Genomic DNA, 26,903 nt, shown 5'->3' on the forward strand with positions numbered 1-26,903 from the left:
TCAACATTGCAAAATAGCAAGCTATGTCATCTGACATTACTCAATAGTGGATTACTCAATAATGGATATGGATTCTTAAGAATTATTCACATACAGTAGATTTATATAATTATTTGAAGTGCTTTAGAAACGGTCTGACACATCATTTAAAATCCAGGACACATGCAGATTTTAAACATTTTTTCAGCAGAAATGCTAGAGATAATTGCAGTAAGGCACAAACTGATAAGCAACACTGCTCCACACCTATCTGTGGAGACAGAACATTTCCAGTGATGTACAGAAATAAAAACTGATGTTTAGGAGTGCTAAAAGGCCATGCATATTTTTATGTTGTGTCATATATTTTTATTTAATGTTTTATTGCAGGAACAATGATTTATTTCATTATCCCAACATGACAGAAATTTTACTTTATTGAGATAAAGTATTAAAATTGTATTGTTAATGTTAACGCTGCATTAATTGTTGCACCTCTTGCAACTGCACTCTGTAGTGTATACATCATAGTTGATTATGTATGTAAGGGAACAACAGGGACAGCATTCCACTGCTATTTTTTTCCAGGTAGTTATTGTGATCCCCCAGTTTTTTAAAAATCCATATAAAGAGAGCCCAGTTTCAGTTGCTTACTGGATGTAGGCAAAGGCTAGATACAGACATGAGCTATTTTGACTTCATTACAAAAAGGGAAAATCAGAAATGAGAAAAAGCAAACAGATACCAAGTCTGAAAATTACCCCTAGGCCCTGAAGGACTGATTCTTGAGGCAAAAATAAAGAAACAAACCGAGAATTTTGTACATGTGAAGACAAAATTGAAGCAAATGTTCAAGTTCAAGAAGTTTATTGTCATTTCAGCAGTATACAGTGTTTACAGTACACAGTGAAACGAAATAGCGTTCCTCCAGGACCAAGGTGCTACATAAAACAATACACAACATTAAAGTGCATCTAGTGCAAACACAACACAGTGCATACACATTAAAGTGCAAAAGACATGGCTAATAAAATAAAAAACAATATCCATACAATACAATACAAGACAATACAAAATCATAAGTACGGGGGGGGGGGGGGGGGGGTGGGACACTGCAATTTGAAGTGTATGTGTGCTGTAAACAGTAACTTGATGTAACCATGATATAAACAGGATATGTGTAAACATTACACTCATTTTCAGTATTTAATTTTCAGTCCAACAAACCAGTGTTTTGTGAAGTTGTGTGTGTGTGTGTGCGCTTCTTCAGTCCAGTCTCAGTCTCTAGGTGTTCAGGAGTCTGATAGCATGTGGGAAGAAGCTGTTACGGAGCCTGGATGTGAGGCTTGAATGCTTCGATACCTTTTTCCAGACGGCAGTAGGTTGAGGAGTGTGTGTGAAGGGTGTGTGTGATCTCCCACAATGCTTTGCAGGTGCAGCGAGTGGTGTAGATGTCTGTGATGGAGGGAAGAGACACACCGATAATCTTCTCAGCTGTCCTCACGATCCGCTGGAGGGACTTGCGATCTGCCACAGTGCAGTTCTCAAACCAGACAGTGATGCAGCTGGTCATGATGCTCTCGTTGACTCCTCTGTAAAAAGTGCTCAGCTGAAGGGAGACAACACGATTGTTGCAAAATACTAAATTTGTTTTTATGTACAGAGTACTATTAAATTGGCCAGTGACAACATATGAAATAGTCACTTAGTATATTTTCAGTGAAATAAAGGTTTAAGAGAACTAACAAATCACAGATAGATATTTTTACAGCACCTAACAGTCTTGCATTATATATGCAGATATGTTGAGAATTTGTTTTTCTGAGATAAAACAAATATATGAAATCAAAAGGACAATACCTGCTGATCTCTTCCTGTGACGGCAATAAAAAAATATTACCATGAAGATGATGATAAGGATAACAGCAATGATGATGATGATGATGATGATGGTAAGAATGTTGACCATGGCATTTGTCGTACCTAATGAGAGGGGGAAGGAGGAAGGGTTTGAAACAGAAATATAGAGTTGCTCCCAATAATGTGGTGCATTTGGGATTGAGCATGAGTGCACACCTTTATGCAAACAGCGTTGAAAAAGTGTTCTCATATCCAAAACATCTTGGATCAACTGACTGGATTACTGTGGTTACAGATGATGGAGCTGCCTCTCATAAACAGGGAAAATGTAATGCCTTCATGTGATATCTCATACGGCCTTTCACAAGTTTCATTATAACAGCTGGAGTTGATGAAGAGGTTTTGACTTTTACAGGAAACAGTGATGTTACAGGTGTCATTTTTTAGTCTCCACTGGATCTGAGGTACACAGATATATTTTCATATCACTACACAGCTATTTAATACAACAGACAATGAGATGACAGATGATTTGTTAGCAATATTTATTTTTATTTTGGTAATCAGATGAAGTGTCTGCTGGTGCTTTATTTTGGGTCTTTTAAAATGGAGTGTGGCAAAATGGAAGACTGTTCTGTGGTCAGATGAGTCACAATTTGAAGTTCTTTATGGAACACTGGGACGCTATGTCATCCAGACCAGAGAGGACAAGGATAACCCAAGTTGTTATCAACGCTCCGTTCAGAAGCCTGCATCACTGATGGTATGGGGTTGTATGAGTGCTTGTGGCATGGGCAGCTTGCATGTCTGGAAAGGCACCATTAATGGAGAGAACTATGTTCAGGTTCTAGAACAACATATGCTCCCATCTAGACGTCATCTCTTTCAGGGAAGACCCTGCATTTTTCAACAAGATAATGCCAGACCACATTCTGCAGCAATCACAACATCATGGCTACGTAGGAGAAGGATCCGGGGACTGAAATGGCAGCCTGCAGTCCAGATCTTTCACCTGTAGAGAACATTTGGCACATCATAAAGAGGAAGGTGCGACAAAGAAGGCCCAAGACGATTGAACAGTTAGAGGCCTGTATTAGACATGAATGGGAGAGCATTCCTATTTCTAAACTTGAGAAACTGGTCTCCTTTGTCCCCAGACGTGTGTTGAGTGTTGTAAGAAGAAGGGGGATGCCACACAGTGGTAATAAATGGCCATGTCCCAACTTTTTTGGGATTTGTTGATGCCATGAAATTTTGAAACAACATATTTTTCCCTTTAAAATGATACATTCTCTCAGTTTAAACTTTTGATCTGTGATTTGTGTCCTATTCTGAATAAAATGTTAGATGTTGGCACCTCCACATCATTGCATTCAGTTTTTATTCACAATTGATTTAGTGTCCCAACTTTTTTGGAATCCGGTTTGCATTTGGATTTCCAAGCAATGGGACCAGTCTGTGAGAAGGAATCAGTCTAGGCTTTCGGCAAGTCATATTTGTAACAGTGTGAGCAGTGGACTGATCTTAATCAGTTATTAGAAATACAAAATAACTCCAAGCCACTGAATTTTATTTTAATTATTGGATTCATTAAATCTATGTCTTGTTTGAGCTTCAGGGCTCATGTTCAATCAGGAATAGCTACAAATATTTCTATGCACCAGCCTTAGCTAAATGCTAACATACAATTAGAAACCCCATAAATATGTCAATAATGCTGACGATATAATGACAGTAGATCATTCAACTTCAACAAGATGTCCTTTACTCAGTGTTTACTCAATTATTATAAAAATTAATCTTTATAACATTGCTCACAATCTTCAGATACATCAGGTTGGAAAAGGAGTGTGAAACTGACGTTACAAAGCATTTATTCATATGTTGCATGCAATTGCACATTTACATCAGAGAGGTTTCATTATGCTGCATTGAATACACTCTCAGAACAAAAGGTACGGCAGAGGTACGTTATTGTCACTAAAGTTACAAACAGTGTAAATGTACATTTTAAAGGTAGCAGTGGTGTTAAAGTCCAGTTGTTTTCCCTAAAGTTATGTTACATTTCCTTCTCCAGAAGTAGAGGGGGATATTTATAATCTTTCGTTATAGAACTCTGTACAATAAAATAACATAATATAAGTCCTGGGAATGAAGTGAATTGTATAAAATCAACAATTTAAAAATGTGTTTACAATTATTTACAGTTATGTTCCTAATTAAAGACACTGAAATATGCCTTTGAGGGTAACACGTGTGGTGTAGTCAGGTGTGTGGGGTTGTTTTCTAGATTTCATAAATTGTTAACCTGCAGATGATGATTATTATTTTTAATATAATCATTATTATAAATTTAGTGGAACAGTCAGGTTTTTTAGACTCTACATATCAACATATGGGAGGGTTTTGGGAGGGTTACTGTTAAAATGTATTCTGTTACAGAAAAAGAAACTATACATGCAATAAAATGTATTTTGTAACATTCCATTACATGACTCAATATGAGCATTGTATTCTGAAAACTTTAGAATACCTCAGCATTTTAAAACTGTGAATGTGGAAGTCACACCCTGTTTTTAAGAAGAATATGGTGTTATCAAGTATTGAATAATTCTGGCTATCTGTACATCTGATTTGGCGCTGGTGTAGAATGACAGGACTTATCTCCACCAGTGTAATCAGTGCGAACGGTTCCATAGGAGGCAGGGTGAGGTGCAGTAACAAGCATAGAGATGAAATATGAAGGTCCTCAGCTGGAAAGTTAGAAGCCAAAAGCAACGAGGCTGCATGTGAGAGGGTGAATTGAATTTGAGGTGGCGTAAAGTGCCTGAGTGCTTGGTAGGGGGGCTGGTCCAAGGCAACGCCTGAGAAGATAGCATAAGCTAGAACTTAGGGGCTCAGAGCAGTGTGATTGCGAAGAGGAGAGAATGGGTTGAAGGTCCATGGCAGTACCTGATACAGAGTGAGGGCTGAAAAAGATCCAGCTGGAGAGAGTGCAAGCCGTACAGTGAATGCAGGGCGCTGTTTGTTTGTTGAATAGGGGCATCAGCAGAAATGACCCAGCGCGTAGAGGTGGGCAGATTGATCCAATAATTGATAATATTGATACCAATGCTTGTATTGGTATTGATCAATACTTGTGTAAAAAGATCGATACGCAAGCTTTTTTTCTCTCCTGCTGCTCTCCCGCTAAAGTCTGTGTGTTAACTCAGTACAGAGCTTTTGCTGTTACTCCGTCACATTGCAAAGAGTAGCGTGTTTACTTGGCATCCCAGTATCGCTGATGTAGTGAAGCAATCAGTCGATATACATCTCCTGAAATAAGTGAAGCAAGTTTGTCCGACACGGATATGACATGAATTTGCAGAGTATATAGGGCTGAGAGGAGGAATTTGGGCATGGTCCCACTTCCAAAATTATGTTATTACATAACTTCAATAACGCTGTTATGTATATACCGCTACTCCCAACACTGCATATAAACTACAAGTAGTGACACATCCTATTGTACCCTGAAAATAACATTTATGGAAAAAAAAATTTAAAATAAGAAGAATAAAGGGCAATTAAAATACCCTCGTGACATTAATACCTTCACATATTAAATACAAAACACAGTAGAAGAACAAATGGTTCAAGACAGATTAGCTCTCACTAACATTATTAACCATTAAGTGACTAAGCCCAGCAGTTGCATGATACTTTTGGCCACCAGGCTCTATGTAAACAAAGAAATATAAAAGTACACAAAATATTAAATAAACACACAATGCACAGCTATTAAAGTGTAATTCCATTTACAACTACACTCTCAGAAAAAAAGGTACGGTAGAGGTACAATGTTGGTCACTAAACTGTGTAACTGTACCTTTTAAAGGTACAACAGTGTTTAAAAGTCCAGTTTTGTTCCTTACAGGTACAATACATTCCCTTCTCCAGAAGGAGAGATACATTTTTGGAACCTTTCGTTATAGAACTGTGTCATATAAAAAAAAAAAACATAATAAATGTCCTGGGGATGAAATAAACACAATTTTAAAATCTACTAATCTAATTATAATAAAATAAGGTAGAATTATGTTCCCTGATTAAAGGTACTAATATGTACCATTGAGGGTACCACCAAAAGGCAGACTTTCTGACAGTGTAGGCAAAGCTTTACACATCAACTTTGAGCAGAATTGTCAATTAATTAAACATAAGTTCACACATAAATAGAGCAAATGGTGCAAAGCAAATGTTAGCTCTCACTTTAACATTATTGATAACAGTTAATCCCTGAAGTATATGTCATTGCATGTATTTGTTTATCTGGCTTTTGTTGTAAACAGTGATAAACCTAACAAAAATTAATAAAATTAAATTAATACATTTGTTCCATTATCTTTTAAGTCACAAAATATGGCTAAAAATATATACAGAAAATATCTTCTGTATTATACAAAAGCAATTTTAATCAAATTCATTAATTGTCTTTTGTTTAAATTTCCTGTATGTAACTTGTCCATTTACATGCATTCCTCAATTTGGAGGAACTTTCCAAAATCTTTGGTATTTTCATTATTCAAATATCTTGGCTAGAGGCAGCAGTAAAAACAGTGGTTTAATTTTTCACAGTTATCCAGTTGGCCTTCATTCATCCATTCATTCTTCATTCATTGACTTTCTGGGTTTTGAAACTGTGGCATAAACTGTCTCAGGCATCGGCGATTTCTATACAAAAGGACAATGGAAAAAAAATACAGCGAGTAATACTTCAATAATAAGAAGAGTGTTCACGTGTTCACTGCCACACCACAGTTGGGTTAAATTCAGTCTCGGTTCTGTTTCTCTGAGCAGATGGTGTCATGGCGTGACAGAGTTTACTTGGAAAAGGGGCATTACCTCAGCAGAGACTCAAAATACACCAGGTACATTATCCAGGCATGGTTTTGTTAAGTTATTTTATAATTCTACCATTAATTTGCATTTTAACCAACAAAATGATCATAAGCCCTCAGAGCAGCAACAGAGTTTGTTCAAAGTTCATTAACAGAATTAGTGACATTTAGATGTTCTCACCATATCAGGCACTGATTCATACGTGTTAGTTGGAGTTGTTGGGTCCGTCTGCTGGGTAGTTTCAGGAAAAGATAAGACATGGTTAATTAAAAACAGTATTCACAGTAATTATATATGATTCAAGTCAACTACATGATGATTCAATATGATATTAATATGATTGTACTATCATACTCTATCACAGAATACTATCATAGACTATGAAGTCTCCTACACCTTGGTTACTTTCTGAAACCTTTCTTTTTGAAAAAAAAATAGCTCATGATCATCTTGTTACTTCACGTTGTGGAAAACAGGTTTCAAGCAAAAATCTACTTAAATTCTTAAACTCAATCAGAGTTGAGCTGTAAAGCCAGTTTGCATTAAACTGAACAAATCCGACAGACATTATGGGATGGAAGAGCATGGAGGTTTACAATCGTACTTTTTAAAATAATATTCTCACTTACTACTTTTTTTAAGGAGACTTTATTTACAGACTTTAATTTCATTTCTAATTTTGTACGGAGCAGACAGCATTTGCCATTTGTTATTTTTGTGGAGACAATCATATATACAGTATATGCCTGTCACAAGGTGGGTGGAGTCGTGCTACCAGGCGGTTGTGACAGTCAAATTCCACAGGCACAGTGTTATTTTCGAATGCATTTACCTTAAAAACATGCTTGTATTTAGACTGTCTGGCCCTAGCCCTTAGCAAAATAAAATGGTTTTATTTTTAATTTTTTTTTTTGAAGAAACTATTCTATTGTGACAGTTACAGAATCACAGTTTGTATCCATCCATCTATTCATCCATCCATCCCTTATCTGCCAATTATCCAGGCCCAGCTGGTGGGGGCAGCAGTTCAAGCAAAGAACTGCCCAGCCTCCTCTTCCAGTTCCTCAGGGGGGATATTGAGGCATTCCCAGGTCAGACAAGACATACAATCTCTCTAGTGTGTTCTGGGTCATCCCCAGGGTCTCCTCCCAGTTGGACATGCTCTGACCAGATGCCCAAACCACCTCAACTGGCTCCTCTCAGAGTGGAAGTGATGTGGCTCCACTCAGTCTCTCCTTGATGTCAGAACTCCTCACCCTATCATTTCAGCCAGTTTTACCCACTATCGGTCATTACCCAAACTTCATGACCATAGATGAGTGTTGCTTTTTGGCTCAGCTCTCTCTTCACCATGACGGACTGGTATAGAGTACACATTACTGGTTTTCTGTGTCTTCAAGCACAATCTCAAGAGCATGGAGGAGATACAAGGACATGGGCCGTTACACAACGTTAGCTGAGAACACCAGATCCATCATTGGCACACTGTTCTCTTGAAAAGATAAAAGCAGCTTCACACTGAGCACATGTGACAGACAAAGAATCTGTAGACGCCATGATTAATGCTGTGCTGCCTGCAACATCATCCAACACGATCGATTTGGCTGTGGGTCAGTGGTAGTGTGGGGAGAAATTGTCAGGTTTACGCTGGTGCAGTGGGCCCTGGGTTCCTCCTGGTGCAGCACAATGGCCGAGCCTCATGTGGCCAGAGTGTGTAGTCAGGTCTTGGATGATGAAGTCATTGATGGCATTCACAGGATCCCATTTTCCCCAGAACTGAACCCAACTGAGAATCTCTGCGACAATGTCTCAATGCATCCAGACTGCTGTGGACTTCCCTGACGCCCTGATCCAGGTACGAGGCTATCCCCCAGCACACCATCCATTGTCTCATTAGGAGCAGCAGAGATCTGGTGTGTGATTTAAGTGTCTCCTTAATCATTTTGGGCAGTGTATTTGGCTTTTATAGCCCAGCTGCATTAACTAACCCAATTCCTACATAATTATCAATAAACACACACTGATCAATGAATTAATAAAAAGTAATGTATTAACAACTTTTTTTTATCTGAATAAAACTTCACCTGTTTTTCAGGACTTGGAGTGGTCTGACTGCGCTCTCTGGTACCTGAGGTTTGTGCTTTTGCCCCTACAACACTGTACAGAGTAGAAGGATGCTCCAGAGGAATATTCTCACCATTGGGCTGTAGACATGGTTACAATAAAGGATTTAAACACTGGCACGTACTAACAACACAACCTTCAGATTACAAGAATGAAAGTAATTATAGCACTTACTGATGTTAAATATCTTCAGGAATTAACGTCAATTCTTACCTGAACCTCTGCATAGAGAGTGTTTTCACACTGAGGAGCACCTATGCAGTTTTGAACGGAAAATACAAATTTAAGTCATAGATGGGACATAGAATATTTAGTCACCATACTTTAGTTATTTAGCCACAATGGTTGTAAAACAGTAATTTTACACTGACGTTGGCTCTAAATTGTTGTATTTGATACTTATGAATATATAAAGTCATCTGCTGATGATACTGAAACTTCTGTAAATATGTTTATATAATATGTATATAAGTTAAAAAGGGGGTGGGGGTAGTATGATGGGAATAAAAACTAAAAAACAGTGAACAGTAAATTTTGTTTAATTAAAAAAAAAAAGTTAAGTATATTATTCATTCATATTCTGTAAGTGCATCATTCTGATCACGGTCGTAGTGGATCTAGAACCCACCCAGAATCATTGGGGACAAGGCAGGAAGACCCCCACAGAGGGTGCCAGTCCATTACAGGGTATGAGGCACTCATTCAGTCACTGTTACACTCACATCTGTGGATGCTTTCACACAGCTAATCAACCTATGAATAAAGTTCTTTGGATTGTGTGAGGAAATCAGAGCTAATGGATGAAGCCTGTGCACATACAGGGGAAACACCTCAAACTCCTAGCAGACAGTGACCTGAGACAGGGATGGGACCCAGGACCCCTGAACCCTTGAGCTCTTACAGTGGTACTACATTCAGTACCAACATGCTGCCCATGAATCTGCCTTTTGAAATTAGATGCTCATTCCAGCACAACTCTATGGGGTCTTTCCTATTTTGTTTTAATGCTGCATTCACAGATGTTGAAGTTAAATATGCTACATGCACTTACACACCCATTTAAATATATACGTTGGCTTATTTGTACTTTTTGGTCTCGAGACTGATAAACATCCAGACAGTTTTTTGTCTTTGACCTTCGAGAACATAATAATTACTTGAAAGAAAACTATGAAAGTTTGACATCTCGGAAAGCTCTATACATTTCCACTTTTCATTGGTCCTTCCAAGATGGGCCAGCTTCTTCTAGACCTCCCTAGTCACTCTGTCTGCCCAGCTCCATGTAGCCTTGGTGTAACTCTGGATGTCCATTAATCCTGTTTTATCCAAGTGTTCACCTTTACAGCTTATGAAGGCTTTGACCCTTTATCCGTGAGGAAGCCCCCCCCTACTTGCTCCATGCTGGTGTCCTTTATGGGAAAGAGGCACCTTTGGCTCATCCAGAACACAGCAGCTCAGTTGGTCTTAAATCTTCCAAAGTCCCCTCACATGTTACTGAAGTATTTCCTTCCCTTGCTTCTAATAACTTTTCATTCAGATTTAAAAACCTGGTGATCACCTAAAAAAGCCAAGAATGGACCAGACCCTCTCTACCTGATTGCAAAGTTCAAAGTCTGATTTATGCTTTGAGTGCTTTGAGCTTCAAAAAGGGCTTGGCTTGAAGCATCATCCAAATCACATGGGACACAAGCTTCAGTACTATTCTCTGTCCTGGCTCCCAGAATGTGGAATTAATTTTCACTGGATTTTATTTTACTTTAAACACACTTTAATCACTAATACTGCATTTATTATATCAAATTGAATCTTTTTGATAGGGATGGATGGAAGGTTGGATGGAAGGAGCCAATGAGAGTCTTGTGTGAACAGACACTGATTTTCAATGAGAGGAACTTCAGAGACTGGCCTTCAGTCTCTGTTGTAGTTTATTCCAAATGTGTTTGATGTGGTTGAGTTCAGGGATCTGTGCACGCATGCCAAGTTCTTCCGAATCAAACTAAACTAACAATTTCTTGTACCTTGCATTGTGCACTGGGGCACAGTAATACTGGATACAGGAATAGAAAAAAGGGACTTCCCCAAACTGTTCCCACAAATTTGGATGCATGCAGTTTTTCAAAATGTCCTGTTTTGCTGAAATGTGCGTTGCCCCTAGTAAACAACCCCATATCATTATCCCTCCTTCACCAAACTTTACAGTTGGCACAGTGCAATCAGCTAAGTAATGTTCTCCTGGCATTTGCCAAACCCACATTCATCCATCAGACAGGGAAGACAGTCTGATTCCTCCCTCCACAAAACACGTTTTCACTGCTGCAGTTTCTAGAGTTGGTGTGATTTACAGCAATCCATCTGAAGCTTGCCATTTTGCTTGGTTATGAAAACCATGCCATGCAGCTTCTGGTCTTAAGTTTTATGCTGATGTTTAAGCCGGAAAAGATTTTAAACTCTGTAGTTATTGAGGCAGCAGGGCATGGTGACTTTTACACACTGTGTTCCTCAGCACTCAGCGCCCCGTTACAGCACACTGTAGTGTTATGTTGTCTTCCCCTTAGTGGGTAAGTTGATCTAAAGGCTTCCACTTTTCAGTAATATAACTCACATTTAAATGTGGAACATCTAGAAAGGATGAAATTTCACAGTTGACTTGTTCCAGTGGTGGCATTCAATTACAGTACCACACTCAAATTCATCTTTAGAACACATTCTCTCACAAATGTTCATGAAGGAAGATTACATGGCTAGGCTCTTGATTTTATACACCTGTGGCAATGGGTCTGAATAAAGCACCTGAATTCAGTGATTATGAAGTGTGTCACATGTTTTGTCCATATAGTGTGTAATAAGTATGTAAGTATTCTTGAAAGTGTTCTATGGCATTTTGTAACACAATAGATATTTAACCTTGGAAAAACTCTATGTAGTCTGAATCCAGGAAACTAGCACATCATGCTCATAAAATTGTCTGAATTGTTTTCCAGTTGAAATCTTATGTTAGACATGGTGCACTTTATTTTTATCATTTTATTACATTTCATTTACTTAGTGCCAAAATGATCCAATTTGCCTTGGAATAAATTATAGAAAAATAGGACTGACCTTCTAATATTCACAGAAAAATAATGTGACTGTAAATTACAAGTTAGAAGGCCATGTAAAATTTAGATTAGATTTAGACTTAAATATAAAAAATACTGTGAAATAATCTTTAATTTATATACAGGGTGTGGTAGCTCATAAAAAACATGTTTGTTTGCAACATAGTTGGGTAATATATGTTTTTAGAGAAATAGTTTGAAATAAAAAAGACAATACCTGTTGATTTTTTCTTCATGGCCCTGCTGACATATACAGCACACGCCACGAAACCCAGTAAACCCAGTAAACCAAAGACAGCCAAAAAAGGCCAGCTTGTTCCTGTGCCTTTTTTCTGCTTATTGTCGGAGCCTAATGGCATAAAAAAAGATTGTAAGTAATCATACAACAAAATTAAAAATGTTTTCTGATGTAAGGATGTACTTCAGCATGTGTTTACACCTTTGTCAACACAGACTTGGCTCATTTCCAAAACAGCCTTCTTCCAGCTGACGGGGTTGCTATGGTTACAGATGATGAAACTTCCATTGGTAAACAATGAAAGGACAATGGTTTTATTCCATGTCTTGTTCGTCTCTGGGCAGGTTTTGTTATAACACACAGAGCTAATGGAGGAGTCATGACCACTGCAGGAGACGGTGATGTTACAAGGGTCACTGTTTGACTGCTCTGGGGATGAAGTAAGAACTGGAGCCTCCACTGGATCTGAGGTACACACACACACACACACACATAACTATACTTTTGTACATCACACACAGCAACAATAAAAATAATATATATATATATATATATATATATATATATATATATATATATATAATTCTCTGTAATTTATTTGTGTTCATGTATATATCACACCTTCGTCCTGTCAGTCTGTTGTCCCCGCCATGTGCTTTATTTGCACATGGCTATGTTTTGTTTATATCCTTGTCTCCGCCCTCGTCCCGCCTCCTCGTCCGTGTCATGTGTTAACCCGTCCTCGTTATCTGTCCAGGTGTTTCTCGTTTGTGTCTGTATTTAAGCCCTATTGTGTCACGTCCTGTTTGTCGTACATTTCACCTTTGTTCAGTCGCGTTGGTTCACCTTTCACATTTCTCCTATGTCAAGTCAGTCGTGTTTTCTGTCTGTCTCCGAAGTTTCCTCTGTCGTCGTTTCGCTTTGTTGTCCGTCTGTCCCCGTTTACCCTGTTTATTTCTTAGTGTGTAGTTTAGTCTGTTTTCCTTTTGTTTAAAGTCTGTTTTGTTATTTTCAGTTATAATAAACGTGTTCTGTGTTTTAGCGAGTGCGTCCGCCCTCCTTCAGTCCGCACCCCTCAACCCTGACAGAATGTACGACCACAAGGACGCAGCTAGCACGGACTTTTACCTCAAGGGGTGTGCCGTTCGCCGGACTCGATTCCGCACAGGCCCCAAAGATCCTGTGGGGGAGGCTTTGAAAGCGGCCTCGGAATGGAGTCGCCGGCTCCAGCTCCTGCCTGGCGCTGTTCCGGATCCAATATCGGAGGAGTCGACTCGTGAATCGAGTAGTTGCGCCAGCGGGAGTCGAAAGAGTCGGCGGAAGAAGCGTGCTGGAGTCCCCCCCTCGCTGGAGGATTACCCCCTCAGGTCCGGGGAAATTTTTGGGGGGGCGTTAAGGGTAGGGGCTGTTAGCCTCACCTCCGTAGCTCTGAGGTCGGAGGCTAACAGGGGCGCACCTCGAGGGGATCTAATGGGTGCGCCTGTGAAACCCCCTAAACCCTTTACAGCTCCAGCGCGATCCCGGCGAGCAGCACAAACCCCTGTCCTCGAGAGCGCGGCACCTCCAGCCGCGCCTGTCTTCGTGAGCGCGGCGCGCGCCTCTCCTGTCTTCGTGAGCGCGACGCGCGCCTCTCCTGTCTTCGTGGACGACGTTGCAGATTCCTCTGCCTCCGTGGACGTCGTCGCACATTCCCCAGTCTCCGTGGACGACGGCGCAGACTCCTCTGCCTCCGTGGTCGTCGTCGCACGTTCCCCAGTCTCCGTGGACGACGGCGCAGACTCCTCTGCCTCCGTGGACGTCGTCGCACGTTCCCCAGTCTCCGTGGACGACGTCGCAGATCCCTCTGCCTCCGTGGTCGTCGTCGCACGTTCCCCAGTCTCCGTGGACGACGGCGCAGACTCCTCTGCCTCCGTGGACGTCGTTGCACGTTCCCCAGTCTCCGTGGACGACGGCGCAGACTCCTCTGCCTCCGTGGAAGTCGTCGCACGTTCTCCAGTCTCCGTGGACGACGGCGCAGATTCCTCTGCCTCCGTGGACGTCGTCGCACGTTCTCCTGTGTCCGTGATGGCGGCACCCGCCGCTCCTGTGTCCGTGATGGCGGCACCCGCCGCTCCTGTCCCGGTGATGGCGGCACCCGCCGCTCCTGTCCCGGTGATGGCGGCACCCGCCGCTCCCCTCCCGGTGATGGCGGCACCCGCCGCTCCTGTCCCCGTGACTGTGGCTACGGCCTCTCCTGTCCCCGTGACTGTGGCTACGGCCTCTCCTGTCCCCGTGACTGTGGCTACGGCCTCTCCTGTCCCCGTGACTGTGGCTACGGCCTCTCCTGTCCATGTCCGTAGGTCGGCCCGAAGGACTTCAGGGCCGATCCCCAGAACTGTGCCCAGGCTGGTTCCTCAGACTGCCCCACAGACATTAGCCAGTCCTGGGCACCCCCCTGTTATATTGGTTCCCTTGTCTGTCCCTGTCCTGGTTCCCGTCTCTGTCCTTGTCCCTGTACCCGTGTCTGCCTTTGTGTCTGTCCCGGTCCCGGTCACTGTGTTTGTGTCAGTCCCTATAAATGTTCTTGTACCTGTTCCCCTGCCAAGTCCAGTCCAGTCCCCTGTCAGCCCTGTCCAGTCTACGTTTCAACCCTCTGTCCTGCCTCATGTCCAGTCCTCTGTCAGCCCTGTTCAGTCTCTGTCTCAAACCCCTGTCTTGTCTCAAGTCCCGTCTCCTGTCCAGTCTACGTTTCAACCCTCTGTCCTGCCTCATGTCCAGTCCCCTATCAGCCCTGTCCAGTCTATGTTTCAACCCCCGGTTCAGTCCCCTGTTAGTCATGTCCAGTCTTCGTATCCGTCCAATGTCCAGTCACCCGTCTTGTCTCCGGTCCAGTCTCTGTTTCAACCCTCTGTCTTGTCTCCTGTCCAGTCCCCTGTTAGTCCTGTCCAGTCTCTGTTTCAACCCTCTGTCGTGTCTCCTGTCCAGTCCCCTGTCAGTCCTGTCCAGTCCCTGTTTCAACCCTCTGTCTTGTCTCACGTCCAGTTCCCGTATCCGTCCAATGTCCAGTCACCTGTCTTGTCTCCGGTCCAGTTTCCCTTTCAATCCCCTGTCCAGTCTCCAGTCCCGTCTCCGTTTCAGTCTAGTGTCATGTTACCTGTCCTGTCTTCTGTCCAGTCACGTACCCCTGTCCAGTCTAACGTTCCTATCCTGTCCAGTGTCTTGTCACCAGTCTCTGCTCCCGTCCAGTCCCAGCACCAAGTCCTGTCACCTGTCCCGTCTTCTGTCCAGTCCCTGTTTCCATCCCGTGTCATGTCCAATGTCAAAAACCCTGTCAAGTCTCATGTGTCCACTCCCGTCATGTCCAGTCCGTTCCAGTCTTTTGTTACCTCCCTTTGTCAGTCACCTGTCATGTCCCAGGTCCCGTCTCGTATATTCGGTCCTGTTGTGTCCCCAGCTCCAGTGTCTGTTCCCGTATTGTCCTGAGTCCTGTCTCCCGTTGGTTTGTTGTCCTGTCTTGTTTTCCGTGCCCTCTCCTGTGCCAGCTCCTGGGGGGTTTAGGAGTACGCGCCCGGGAGTTGCGCGTTCTTGGGGGGGGGCATCTGTCACGCCTTCGTCTCGTCATGTCTGTTGTCCCCGGTCATGTGCTCTTTTTAGCACATGGCTATGTTTTGTTTATATCCTTGTCTCCGCCCTCGTCCCGCCTCCTCGTCCGTGTCATGTGTTAACCCGTCCTCGTTATCTGTCCAGGTGTTTCTCGTTTGTGTCTGTATTTAAGCTCTCTTGTGTCACGTCCTGTTTGTCGTACATTTCACCTTTGTTCAGTCGCGTTGGTTCACCTTTCACATTTCTCCTATGTCAAGTCAGTCGTGTTTTCTGTCTGTCTCCGAAGTTTCCTCTGTCGTCGTTTCGCTTTGTTGTCCGTCTGTCCCCGTTTACCCTGTTTATTTCTTAGTGTGTAGTTTAGTCTGTTTTCCTTTTGTTTAAAGTCTGTTTTGTTATTTTCAGTTAAAATAAACGTGTTCTGTGTTTTAGCGAGTGCGTCCGCCCTCCTTCAGCCCCTCGATCCTGACAGCCAAAATGAAAATAAAAAACTGAATGCATTTAGCATTTGCACTAAATTATCCAGTGGTGTGCATTATTTAAATCTTATATTCAATGGAAAATATTACATAGAAAATATAATTTAATTATTGATTTATTTTAAATAAATGCTCATTTTGTATTTGATGCCAGCAACACATTTGAAGAAAGTTGGGATGGGGAACAAAACACAGGTAAAGTTGTGTGATGCTACAAAAGAATCTAATTAGGTTAATTGGCAACAAGTTAATGACATGATTGGGTTTAAAAAGAGAATCTCAGAGAATCACAGTCTTTCAAAAATAAAGATGGGGAGGGGTTCACTATTATGGGGGAAAATAGTGAAAAAAATCAACAATTGAGCTTAAAACTGTAGAGAACCTGGGGATTTATTGAGAAAAACAGTCACACCGACGAACACTTTTGAGTCAGTGTTCTCCCTGTGTCAGTGTGGGTTTCCTCCAGGTGACTGTCTGTGAGGAGGGTGGTGTGTTCTCCCTGTGTCTGCGTGGGTTTCCTCCGGGTGACTGTCTGTGAGATGTGTGGTGTGTTCTCCCTGTGTCTGTGTGGGTTTCCTCTGGGTGACTGTCTGTGAGGAGGGTGGTGTGTTCTCCCTGTGTCTGCGTGGGTTTCCTCCGGGTGACTGTCTGTGAGGAGGGTGGTGTGTTCTCCCTGTGTCTGCGTGGGTTTCCGCCGGGTGACTGTCTGTGGAGTATGGTGTGTTCTCTCTGTGTCTGCTGGGTTCCCTCCGGGTGACTGTCTGTGAGGAGTGTGGTGTGTTCTCCCTGTGTCTGCGTGGGTTTCCTCGGGGTGACTGTCTGTGAGGAGTGTGGTGTGTTCTCCCTGTGTCTGCGTGGGTTTCCTCCGGGTGACAGTCTGTGAGGAGTGTGGTGTGTTATCTCTGTGTCTGCGTGGGTTTCCTCCAGACACACACTCACATCCTTCATGGACACGGGGAGAACACACCAAAATGCTCAAAGACAGTCCCCCAAAGCAGGGCTCGAACCCACCATCGCAGGACCCTGGAGCTGTGTTAACTAATGATTTATATTTCAAATCATATGTATGCAGCGGGGCGGCACAGTGGCGCAGCAGGTAGTGTCGCAGTCACACAGCTGCAGGGACCTGGAGGTTGTGAGTTCGATTCCCGCTCTGGGTGACAGTCTGTGAGGAGTGTGGTGTGTTCTCCCTGTATCTGCGTGGGTTTCCTAAGGGTGACTGTCTGTGAGGAGTGTGGTGTGTTCTCTCTGTGTCTGTGTGGGTTTCCTCCGGGTGACTGTCTGTGAGGAGTGTGGTGTGTTCTCTCTGTGTCTGCTGGGTTACCTCCGAGTGCTCTGGTTTCCTCCCACGCTCCAAAAACACACGTTGGTAGTTGGATTGGAGACTCAAAAGTGGCCGTAGGTGTGAGTGTGTGAGTGAATGTGTGAGTGTGTCGCCCTGTGAAGGACTGGTGCCCCCTCCAGGGTGTGTTCCCGCTTGGTGCCCAGTGATTACAGGCAGGCTCCGGACTCACCGCAACCCTGAACTGGATAAGGGGTTACAGATAATGAATGAAAGAATGAATGAAATTATAATGAGAGAAATTAAACGAATAGCTGTAAATTCACATTAACTTCCAGGATGTACAAGAGAGAGTTATGCAGGGGTCTTAGATTCAGATCCAGTTACTTCATCCAGTGTGTATCACAGTTACATATGTCTGCTTTTAATGAGTTGCTTTATAAAGATTTGTGAGAGAAGTAACAGCAGTGAGTATGATGGTATCTAACTCATTATTACTGTGAGTGTACATACCTTTAATACTCTTGTTTAAAAGGTTAACTGAGTGAAAATAATGTGTCTCAGAATGAACTGCTGACCTAGACACACTGACCAAACCAGCACTGTTTTTCTTTAATGTTATTTCAGTCTTTATATGATAAATGTTATATTAATGCTTCACTGAGCGCATTTCATAAAGTAACTGAGGCAGTAATTCAGGGTACACATCGAATTCACCAGTGTTAAATCAACACCATTAGTGTAAAAATGTACACTTGTCAACACTCTCAGTGTTAATTTAACACGGGTGAATTTGCTGTGTATCTTTGTAGTAGTATATACATGTAGGAGTAAATGGCTGTAGGGCCGTGGTAATGGATTAATATTTTGTCAAAAAAAAATTCTGTAAACTGCTGAATTTGAAACACAGAAAGTAGTAAATCTGTTCTGATGAAGCTCATTTTGTCATAGGTCTATATCTCAGTGCAGTTATTTTAAACAGGAAAAACTGTACACTGGAAAATGAAAAATGTATTGTGATTATTATCTTCTAATCATCTGACTCTTGTGGGGGTTGTGTGTAAAAGGGGAAATAACACACCACTGATTGAGAGGTTATCAGCTCAGTTTACAATAAAAATGCATTTTGTAGTTATACAATTACAGACAGTTCACCACCCAAACAGTTCCTGCAGTGTGGTGGGCCTACAGGTGCCCTGAAATCTGAATAACAGCGAAAGCAGCTAGGCTTTAGATGCCTTGCTTAATCAGCCCATCAGCTGTGGATTGAGTGATAAACTATAAGCAGAAAACAGTGCACACAAAGAAGAACTAGTGGTTATGACTTCTCTTCCACATTTACAACCACACTGTAAAGAACAGGAATGAAATGGTAGTGAAAAATGCCCAGAGAGCAGAATCTAGAAACTAGAGCTTTTTGCTCTGTCACCTTCTGATGTGAACGTACAGTTAGAGTTAAAGAATTACAATTTTAAAGCTGAGCACTGAACCATTTCTTAGTTTAAATGATAGTGATTCCAGTGTTTAATGGTCTGGGACACAGCACAGTGCTTGTTGCACCACCATGATACGCTGGTCAAATCTGCAACCCACTTTACCCCTCTACTGTGTTCCAGAGAAACACTAAAGCACAAAGCATGAACACACACTAGACACAGCACCAGTACATCACAGGGCACTCACACTTATTGACACTTTTGCATGGGCAATCCACATAACCAATCATGAATATTAACAAATATCTCAGCAGACAATTCGAGCAAACACTGCACCTCACTGTAGCAGAGTTATCCCTTTGCTGTTTGTTTACAGTGAGTATTGTATCATTGACATCATGTTCCAGTTCAGTCCATGGGTACAGTGTCATTAACACTAGAGGGGTACCATGCCCAAGTCCAACTGAACTGTACCCGGGCCCACCTCTTTACTTTTGTAGCCAAAACATGACATGGAAAAAAAACATGCATCAATTTTTAAACAGTACTCAAGCCACGGCCTGGAAAAACATTAACACACATAAACCTGGCTGTGATGACGTGCAGTCACTGAAGCTGTAAACTTTTGCTTGTGTCAGAGGGAAAAAGCACATCTAGCAAAAACAAAGAGCCAATCAGAAATATCAAACAAATAACTTCATACTGAAAATCGAAAACACATTTTTTAAGATTGTTTCAGAGAGAATGGCACAAGTAAAAAAAATAAAATAATAACCTTGGCTTGCTTTGTGCTTGGGGCGGGGGTGGTGTTGCACTATCCAGCAATCTCACGAAAATCTCAGTTTACATGTGCAAAAGTACAAATTAACTCAAATTAACACAAGTGTGTTAACAAAATAACACACTTATGGAGTAGCACTTATTTTACCACGACAACGAGCCCAGTTAGAGTAAAAGAAGCGGCATGGCTATGTTACCTGAGTTTGCAGATGGTGTATTTGTTTTTTTAATTGTGTTAGAATAATGACAGACTCAGGAAAACATATTTCACACTCACATTTTAAAGAGGGGCCAAGAGGAAGATGCCATGTCTTTGAAAATTCCAAGGCACATAAGCTGGATATCAGTCCCACCGCAGATGACAATCATCTGGATAAAAAACTTGCAGTAAAGGGTGGTGAGAGTGTCGTACTAGTAGAAACAAATTTTTTGGATACCATGGAATTCATTCATGACTTTATGTGACTTAATGAAAGTTAATCTCGCCCCTGCAGCACATACAGTACGAACACTTATTTTGCTAATAATGGGAGTTGCTCTTGCCTGGTACAAACTAGGATTTCATGAGTACCACATTATAGTTAACCAGTTTGGCCTCCATAAAGCCTTGTCATGATGTTATATGTTCTGTAAAGGAATGGTGCAGACTTCCTGAGACAACAACTTATAAAAGTCCCAAATTGCATGGTTTATGTTCGTCCATCCTGCTGACTATTATGAAGTCTTTTAAAGTTTGCCACATGAATATTGTCTTTTTTGTAGACCAGTTTTTGCTCTTCACAATTTCCACTATGATGCAAATGCACATGCACAGAACATACTTAAAAGTTATGATTGTGAAAGTAATTGGATATTGTTTTTCACAGGGCTATTAATCTTCTATATGAGGATTATTTAAAGGATTTCCCACCTCATTCAATCTGATAGAAATTGTATTCGGAATGGCCTCAATCTAAATAATCGATTGAGATTGTGTTACCAGTCGGATTATTAATGGATTATCAGGCTGCATGTAAACATGACCTATGACTCTAACATGCCTGGGAGTAAACTGAAAATACCTGGTAAAATGTCATGATTTGCTGATTTCCTACTTTAATATTAGAAATAATTTAATAACACTTTACAAGAATGGTACATTAATGTCAAGTACATAAGACAGTAATACGCATTACTAAATAGATAGAAAACCTCACAATTAATCATTAAGTAATCATAAGAAACAAGGGCTACCATTAATTAGCATTATTTGAGGTTTTTATAAAATGCTAAAATAATGCTAGTTCTTGTTTCTATCATGACTTACAGATTAACTGTGACTTTATATAATTGTTTATCAATGCTTATTTTTGTCTTATTACTTAATGCAGTCTTAGGTTCCATGAATTAATGTATCCTTATTGCAAAGTGTTTCTATTAATTTTAACATAGAGGGAAAAATGTAAACTTTACAATATTATATAACATATTACAGAATTTATAATGAATTTTACAATAGGCAGTGTTATATTGAGGTATTTTCCCCAATTCATTTGATTCAGCAGGTAAACAGTAAAAAATATATTATTACTTATATTCTGGTGGAACATCTCACAACCAATTAGATTTAAGTGACAACAGGTCAGCGACAAGGTTGTGAATAAAAAGAGGCTGTCTTTGTAAAGACCAGTGAAGTTAAGATTTCATCATCTACAGAATATTCTTGATCATTAAATGGTTCAGAGAGTTTATATGCAAGGAACTTTGTTACATTATTAGTGAATGCATTTTGTCGCTGTATCCACAAATGCAAGTTAAAATTGTCATGCAACAAAGAAACTATGTACTGTGTAAAAAAGATCCAGAAATACTGCTGCTGTCTTTGGCCTGAGCTCATTTAAAAATTCCCTATCCTGATGATAAAGAGGACAGTACACAATTAGCCAGCATCCGGGTGGATGTCAAGCAAATTCTGCACATATTAAAGTGACATGGCCAGGGCTCTCAAGTCTCACACTTTGAGTGTGAGACACATGCATTTCAACATGCCACACATGGCATTTCTCATGCTGAGAAATGATTAACTTCGCAGCACAGAAATTAATCCTACTTTGCACTCCTACAGTCCTGAATTAGTGATCTATCGGCCAATCAGAACAACCCCCTCCCCCCACAACACGTAGGGTTTCCCACCGACAGAAAAATCCTACGACACCCCCCTTCCCCCCACCCCTATCTCACTCAAAGCAAACTTGAAAACTTGAGCACCCCTGTGAGGCACATCATGAAAAGATAAATACCACATAGAAGACCCTGAATTGTTGAGCAGCTGTAATGAATGTCGAGCAGCAACAGGAAAATATTTCACTTTCAAAACTACAGAAATCAGTCTCATTTCCCAAACACTTACACAGTGTTGTTAATAAAAGAGGTGAAGCTACACAGTGGTGAACATGATCCTGTCCCACATTTTGGAAATGTATTGCTGGTATCAAATTAGATTTTGAGCATATTTTCAAAAAGCAAATATATTTCTTAGTTTAAAAATTTAATTATGAAATCAATTTGGAATATTTTTAAAGTAATTTTTGTTTTTATTTACATTGTGCTCAGTGTCTGAACATTTTGGAAACGTTAATAAACTAAAATCATTATTTTGGCTTAAAACCCACTGTAAAAGACAAAAAGATGTGCATGTTTACTGAATACGATACGAAGTTGTGTGATTCTTTTTTTTAAATATTCACATTTTGTAATCATTTCACAATAAAATTTAATTAGGTTCGTAAAGTACATGGGCTTATCACAGTCTTTCCCTCAGACTGCTGAGATGCCTGACTGATAATAAAAGCAGTGTTGTGACAGGACTGTGTTTATTTTATGCCTTGACTCCTTTTCTGTAACACTTACCCAACACTGAGAGCGTATACACTGCAACTACTGTGTCTTTTTCACCTGCTGCTATCGCTTCCCAGAGTCCACTATCAGTCTTCTGTAAGTTCTTCAGTGTCAAGCTGTAGGTTTCATTATTGAACTCAACTCTGTCTTTGAGACGAGAAGAGGGTGTGATGTCTTTATATTTCTTTGAATATTCTAGAATGTTTTCAGTTTTATTAAACTTCCAGAATAATGTTCTAAACTCTGGTAGAGGCTCCTGTGTGTGCAGCTGAACTGAGTCACCAACCAACACAAACACATCACTGCACTCTGTAGAGAAAGAAAACAGGAAATGTTTTGGTTATTTTCTGATCATGTATAGTATTTTATATTGCATATGTATTGCTATAGTTTATGTTGTAATCTGTTATATACAGCATAATAAAAAAAAACTGTTCAGACATTTTGGATGGAATCCACCAGAGGTGCTTTGCTGTCTTTGCTGTGTTTCTCCTTGTCCATATCTTAGTAACCAAACAGAACACAAGAGACCCCACTTTGGATATTATAGCAGCAATTAAAAAACACTTTATCAACCACCTAGGATACCATTGTAACGGCTTAGTCACCACCTTGAATACCATAGCATCCATCTGAAATAGCTAAGCAACAGCTTAGTAACATCTCAGCACCTACCTGGAAACCATAGCAATGGCCTAGCCACATCTTAGCCACCACTTTTTATACCATAGCAACCACCTGGGATAGCTTAGCAACAGCTTAGTAACATCTCAGCACCTGCCTAGGATACCATAGTGATGTCTTACCAACACCTTAGCACCCATCATATAATAGATAACATAGATAAAGATAACATTTTTAGTGCCAGGCTGTGTGTTACAATCACTTTGTAGGAATAGCTGAGGCAAAATCTTAGCAACCATCTCTCATACTATATCAACAGCTTATGAACTCCTTAACAACCACCTATGATAGCAGCCAAACAAAATGTTAGCAACCACTTGGCATACCATAGCAATGGCCTAGCAACCACCTGGGATATCAGTTACATTACTACCAAAAGCCAAATCTACAACAGTTTAATAGATATAATAGTTCAGGCATTACCTGCCATGAAATTTGATTTTTGTTGGCACATGGACTTTTGTGATTGATCTGCTCCCTTAAATTTCACGTACAATTTATCTTGAAAGACACAATCGTTTCTCTGTTTTTGTTTTTTTTTTGCACATTACAGGGTGTGTTGTAAGTGCATCCAGAGACAAAGCCTTGTTATTTAGAAACTGAGGGAGTGAGGATAGCAATAGACATGTTCAAGATGAGCTGGTCCTCATGTCAGAGTAACAAACTAGTGACAGGAGAGGCGTCAAGATGAGAGCTGTGTAGTTAGATTTTTTATCTGCAGCGTGCCAAGTGATCCAGCACCCTCTGGACACTCATTTTAGATTTAATATTTCTTTGAAGAATATAAATCATTTAGCAGGGGATTATCATTATCATTAAGTGCTCCTTGATTCAGTGAGTTTTTATTTACACCATTGTCTACTGACCATAAATAAATAAATAAATAAATAAATAAAAATTCACTGCGGAGAACATTGTACAAGTGATATATATTGTTCATTTTCAAAAAAAAATAATAATACAGGAATTGTTTGAAGTCTGTGCAGAGTTTTATATTACAGATTTTCACTTTGCACAAGTAACTGATGCGACTTGGACAACGAAATGATTGAAGAAAAACCCTTTTTTGAAGTTTCTTCACATTAATTAAAATGAGAAGAAAATCAAAATATGAAAAGGCTGTTCCACCAGGAATCCCCTGTTACCTCACTCTGTTTCTGATGTAATGTCACTGTAATAACTTAGTAATCACTTTTTTGGATGATGTACGAATAGCAGTGGTGAGGACTGAATAAACAGCAGAAAAACTTTAATGAAGCAGAGAGTTTAAGGTTAAGAAATCTCCCTGAGACTAAAGCAGTGGCCCTGATCAGGGGATGTCCTGCTGAAACATTTTAACTGTGTTAACTTGCACTTTAACTGCACAGAAGCTTGTCTGAGCCACTGTTTAAGAGAGTTTTAAAACACCTCCTTGATAATTTATTTTAAATATAATTTATGTATAAGTTTTAACATAATTCATTTATAAATTATAATATAATTTAATACAGTAATGTTAACAAATCAGTTAAAGAAAGTAAGCAAAGTGAACAACAGTGTTTTTAAATCTCTGTAGTGTTCAGTACTAACAGTAAATGTAACTATTCAGTGTTTAAATCATAAAATACAGTTTATTTTAATACAGTGAGGCGTGAGTTTTTAACTTAATGATTTCATAACTTTACTTGAATTGTAATGTGAAAAAGACTAAAGCCTGATAATAATTTGATGTGAATCTGAATAATCTGAGGCAGAAAATTAGAATTTAGAAGAGTATTTACCTGTGAATGGGAGCGCAAAACATAGAATAATGATAATGATGATCTCCATTTTACTTTGTGAGTAAAGCCAGGAAATACATTCTGGGGAACTGAAAATGGTGACTTACATTAAGACCTCCTCTTTCTGAATGTTGAAGACGGAAGTATTGTCAAACCTTGTACTAAATACATATAAATATACATTTAAATAACAGTAATATACAAGGTTTGGCTTCCTCTGTTCAAGCAGAATATTTTAGCCAAGGCGGGAATACACCCTGGAGGGGGCGCCAGTCCTTCACAGGGCAACTCACACACTCACACCTACGGACACTTTTGAGTCACCAAGCCACATACCAACGTGTGTTTTTGGACTGTGGGAGGAAACCGGAGCACCCGGAGGAAACCCACGCAGACACAGGGAGAACACACCAACTCCTCCACTGGGCAATTATGTCTGGGAATTATACCGGTTGCCAATAATGTAATTTACAATTGCACTGTATATTTTGGCGGTGCTGGTGGTGAACAGAATAAATATGTGTAATCCTAAGACAACTTGAGCTCTCTTTTTTTGTGGCTGTATTAAACTTAAAGTCCAATGTACATCATGTACTGTGGTCCCATTCTAGTGAGAGTGTACTGGAAGCCTATGTTTACTTTAGTAACAGTAATCTCTTTTGCTCTGTTTGAACACATGTAGTTTGCTGATGTCATGGAGGCTTTCTCAGTTGGTGCAGAGGAAGTTGCACACATAGTTCTACTGACACTTTAGAAAGATAATAATACATCAGAGTTTTTATACAAAAAGCCCCCTGAAATGACACACATTGCTAAATTATTAGTGGAACAAAATGAAATGAACTCGGTGGCTGCACACCCACATTTTTTCCAAAGCAAACTAAAGCACTGCTCTAACACAGCTACATTAAGTGCTATGCAGGACATAGAATACGTTTGAGCAGATTGACAGAATCAGTCACACACTGGGGCTCCAAAACAATGTAGTGTCCTAAAAAACACCCATCCTTATTCATTCCCTATAGAGATGGTTCCCAGTCCTAGTTAGTGACCCCCTGCTCTTTATATCTTTGTGTTTTGTTGACATTACACGCCTGGTCTAACTTGTTCATTAGTTAATATGTTTATATCTCAAACTGTTACTAATCAGTGAAAGGTTGTTAAAAATCACCAATTTCCTGAGTAATGATCAACAGTGTAACTGGAGTGATTCAAGTAGTAGCCAGTGAGAAAGTGAGGAGAATACAAATGACTTTCAAGGATTAATGCTCTTAAATTCTCATACGATTGGTCCAGCATCTGGTATAAAGTCTTTCAAAGGAATATACGCTGTTTATAAACACAATTAATTCCAGAAGAAATGTTGATGCTCCTTCAGTGTTATTGTTGAGTGTCGGCAATTTTTGACAAAATGAAAAACTCAATAAATACTTAAAAAAATAAATGTAATAAATACAGCAAGTGTAATATGCTGCTTTCAAAGTCAGGTTAGAGATTGTAAAAGTTGTGTAGAGTCTGCCCGGCTTCACACTTATCTTATAAAGGAAGGATGTGGGTTTAACAGTGTGTCTTTAGCACCCAGGAGCAAGTCAGTTTGAAGCTTACTGTTTGAAAGTACAATCAGCCCTGGAGATTAAATTGGTAATTTTATAGATTTTAAAATCTTCATTAAGGACAATGGGGATATCCCTTGGCTTAACTTGCTCTCTGTCTGATTAACTGTTTGTTTTATGTCCTTCTGTTTCTCCCTCCTCCTAACCCTAACACTGACCCTAACTCAGATTAGCTTTAATAAGGCCAGCAAACTAATTAGCACACTGTCTCTGGAAATAGATTATTCAGATGA

The 26,903-nt window shown here is 40.4% G+C and overlaps 1 protein-coding gene across 1 annotated transcript; it reads right to left on the reverse strand.

The window, feature by feature from the left end:
- Window positions 1-1,032: 1,032 nt before the first annotated feature.
- Window positions 1,033-25,106, reverse strand: LOC136675496 (SLAM family member 5-like). The gene is made up of 10 exons (XM_066652046.1): window positions 25,058-25,106; window positions 22,626-22,922; window positions 12,382-12,645; window positions 12,160-12,291; window positions 9,058-9,098; window positions 8,805-8,924; window positions 6,901-6,951; window positions 2,056-2,298; window positions 1,840-1,962; window positions 1,033-1,588 (listed from the first exon to the last, which is right to left on the reverse strand). Exons 1-8 carry the CDS (start codon window positions 25,104-25,106, stop codon window positions 2,107-2,109), a joined length of 1,146 nt encoding a protein of 381 aa, XP_066508143.1. The 3' UTR covers window positions 1,033-1,588; window positions 1,840-1,962; window positions 2,056-2,106.
- Window positions 25,107-26,903: the final 1,797 nt, after the last annotated feature.

This window comes from Hoplias malabaricus, chromosome X1 (genome assembly GCF_029633855.1).
Source record: "Hoplias malabaricus isolate fHopMal1 chromosome X1, fHopMal1.hap1, whole genome shotgun sequence".
NCBI lineage: Eukaryota > Metazoa > Chordata > Actinopteri > Characiformes > Erythrinidae > Hoplias > Hoplias malabaricus.

What these genes read in the sequence shown, in the direction of transcription:
- LOC136675496 (XM_066652046.1), bottom strand. Translation starts at nt 25,106, where the DNA reads ATGGAGATCATCATTATCATTATTCTATGTTTTGCGCTCCCATTCACA. An exon ending in CATGAAGAAAAAATCAACAG is followed by an intron (nt 9,099 to 12,159) that starts GTATTGTCTTTT and finishes AAAACTGCATAG; the next exon opens with GTGCTCCTCAGTGTGAAAAC. An exon ending in CTCTCTATGCAGAGGTTCAG is followed by an intron (nt 8,925 to 9,057) that starts GTAAGAATTGAC and finishes CCATGTCTACAG; the next exon opens with CCCAATGGTGAGAATATTCC.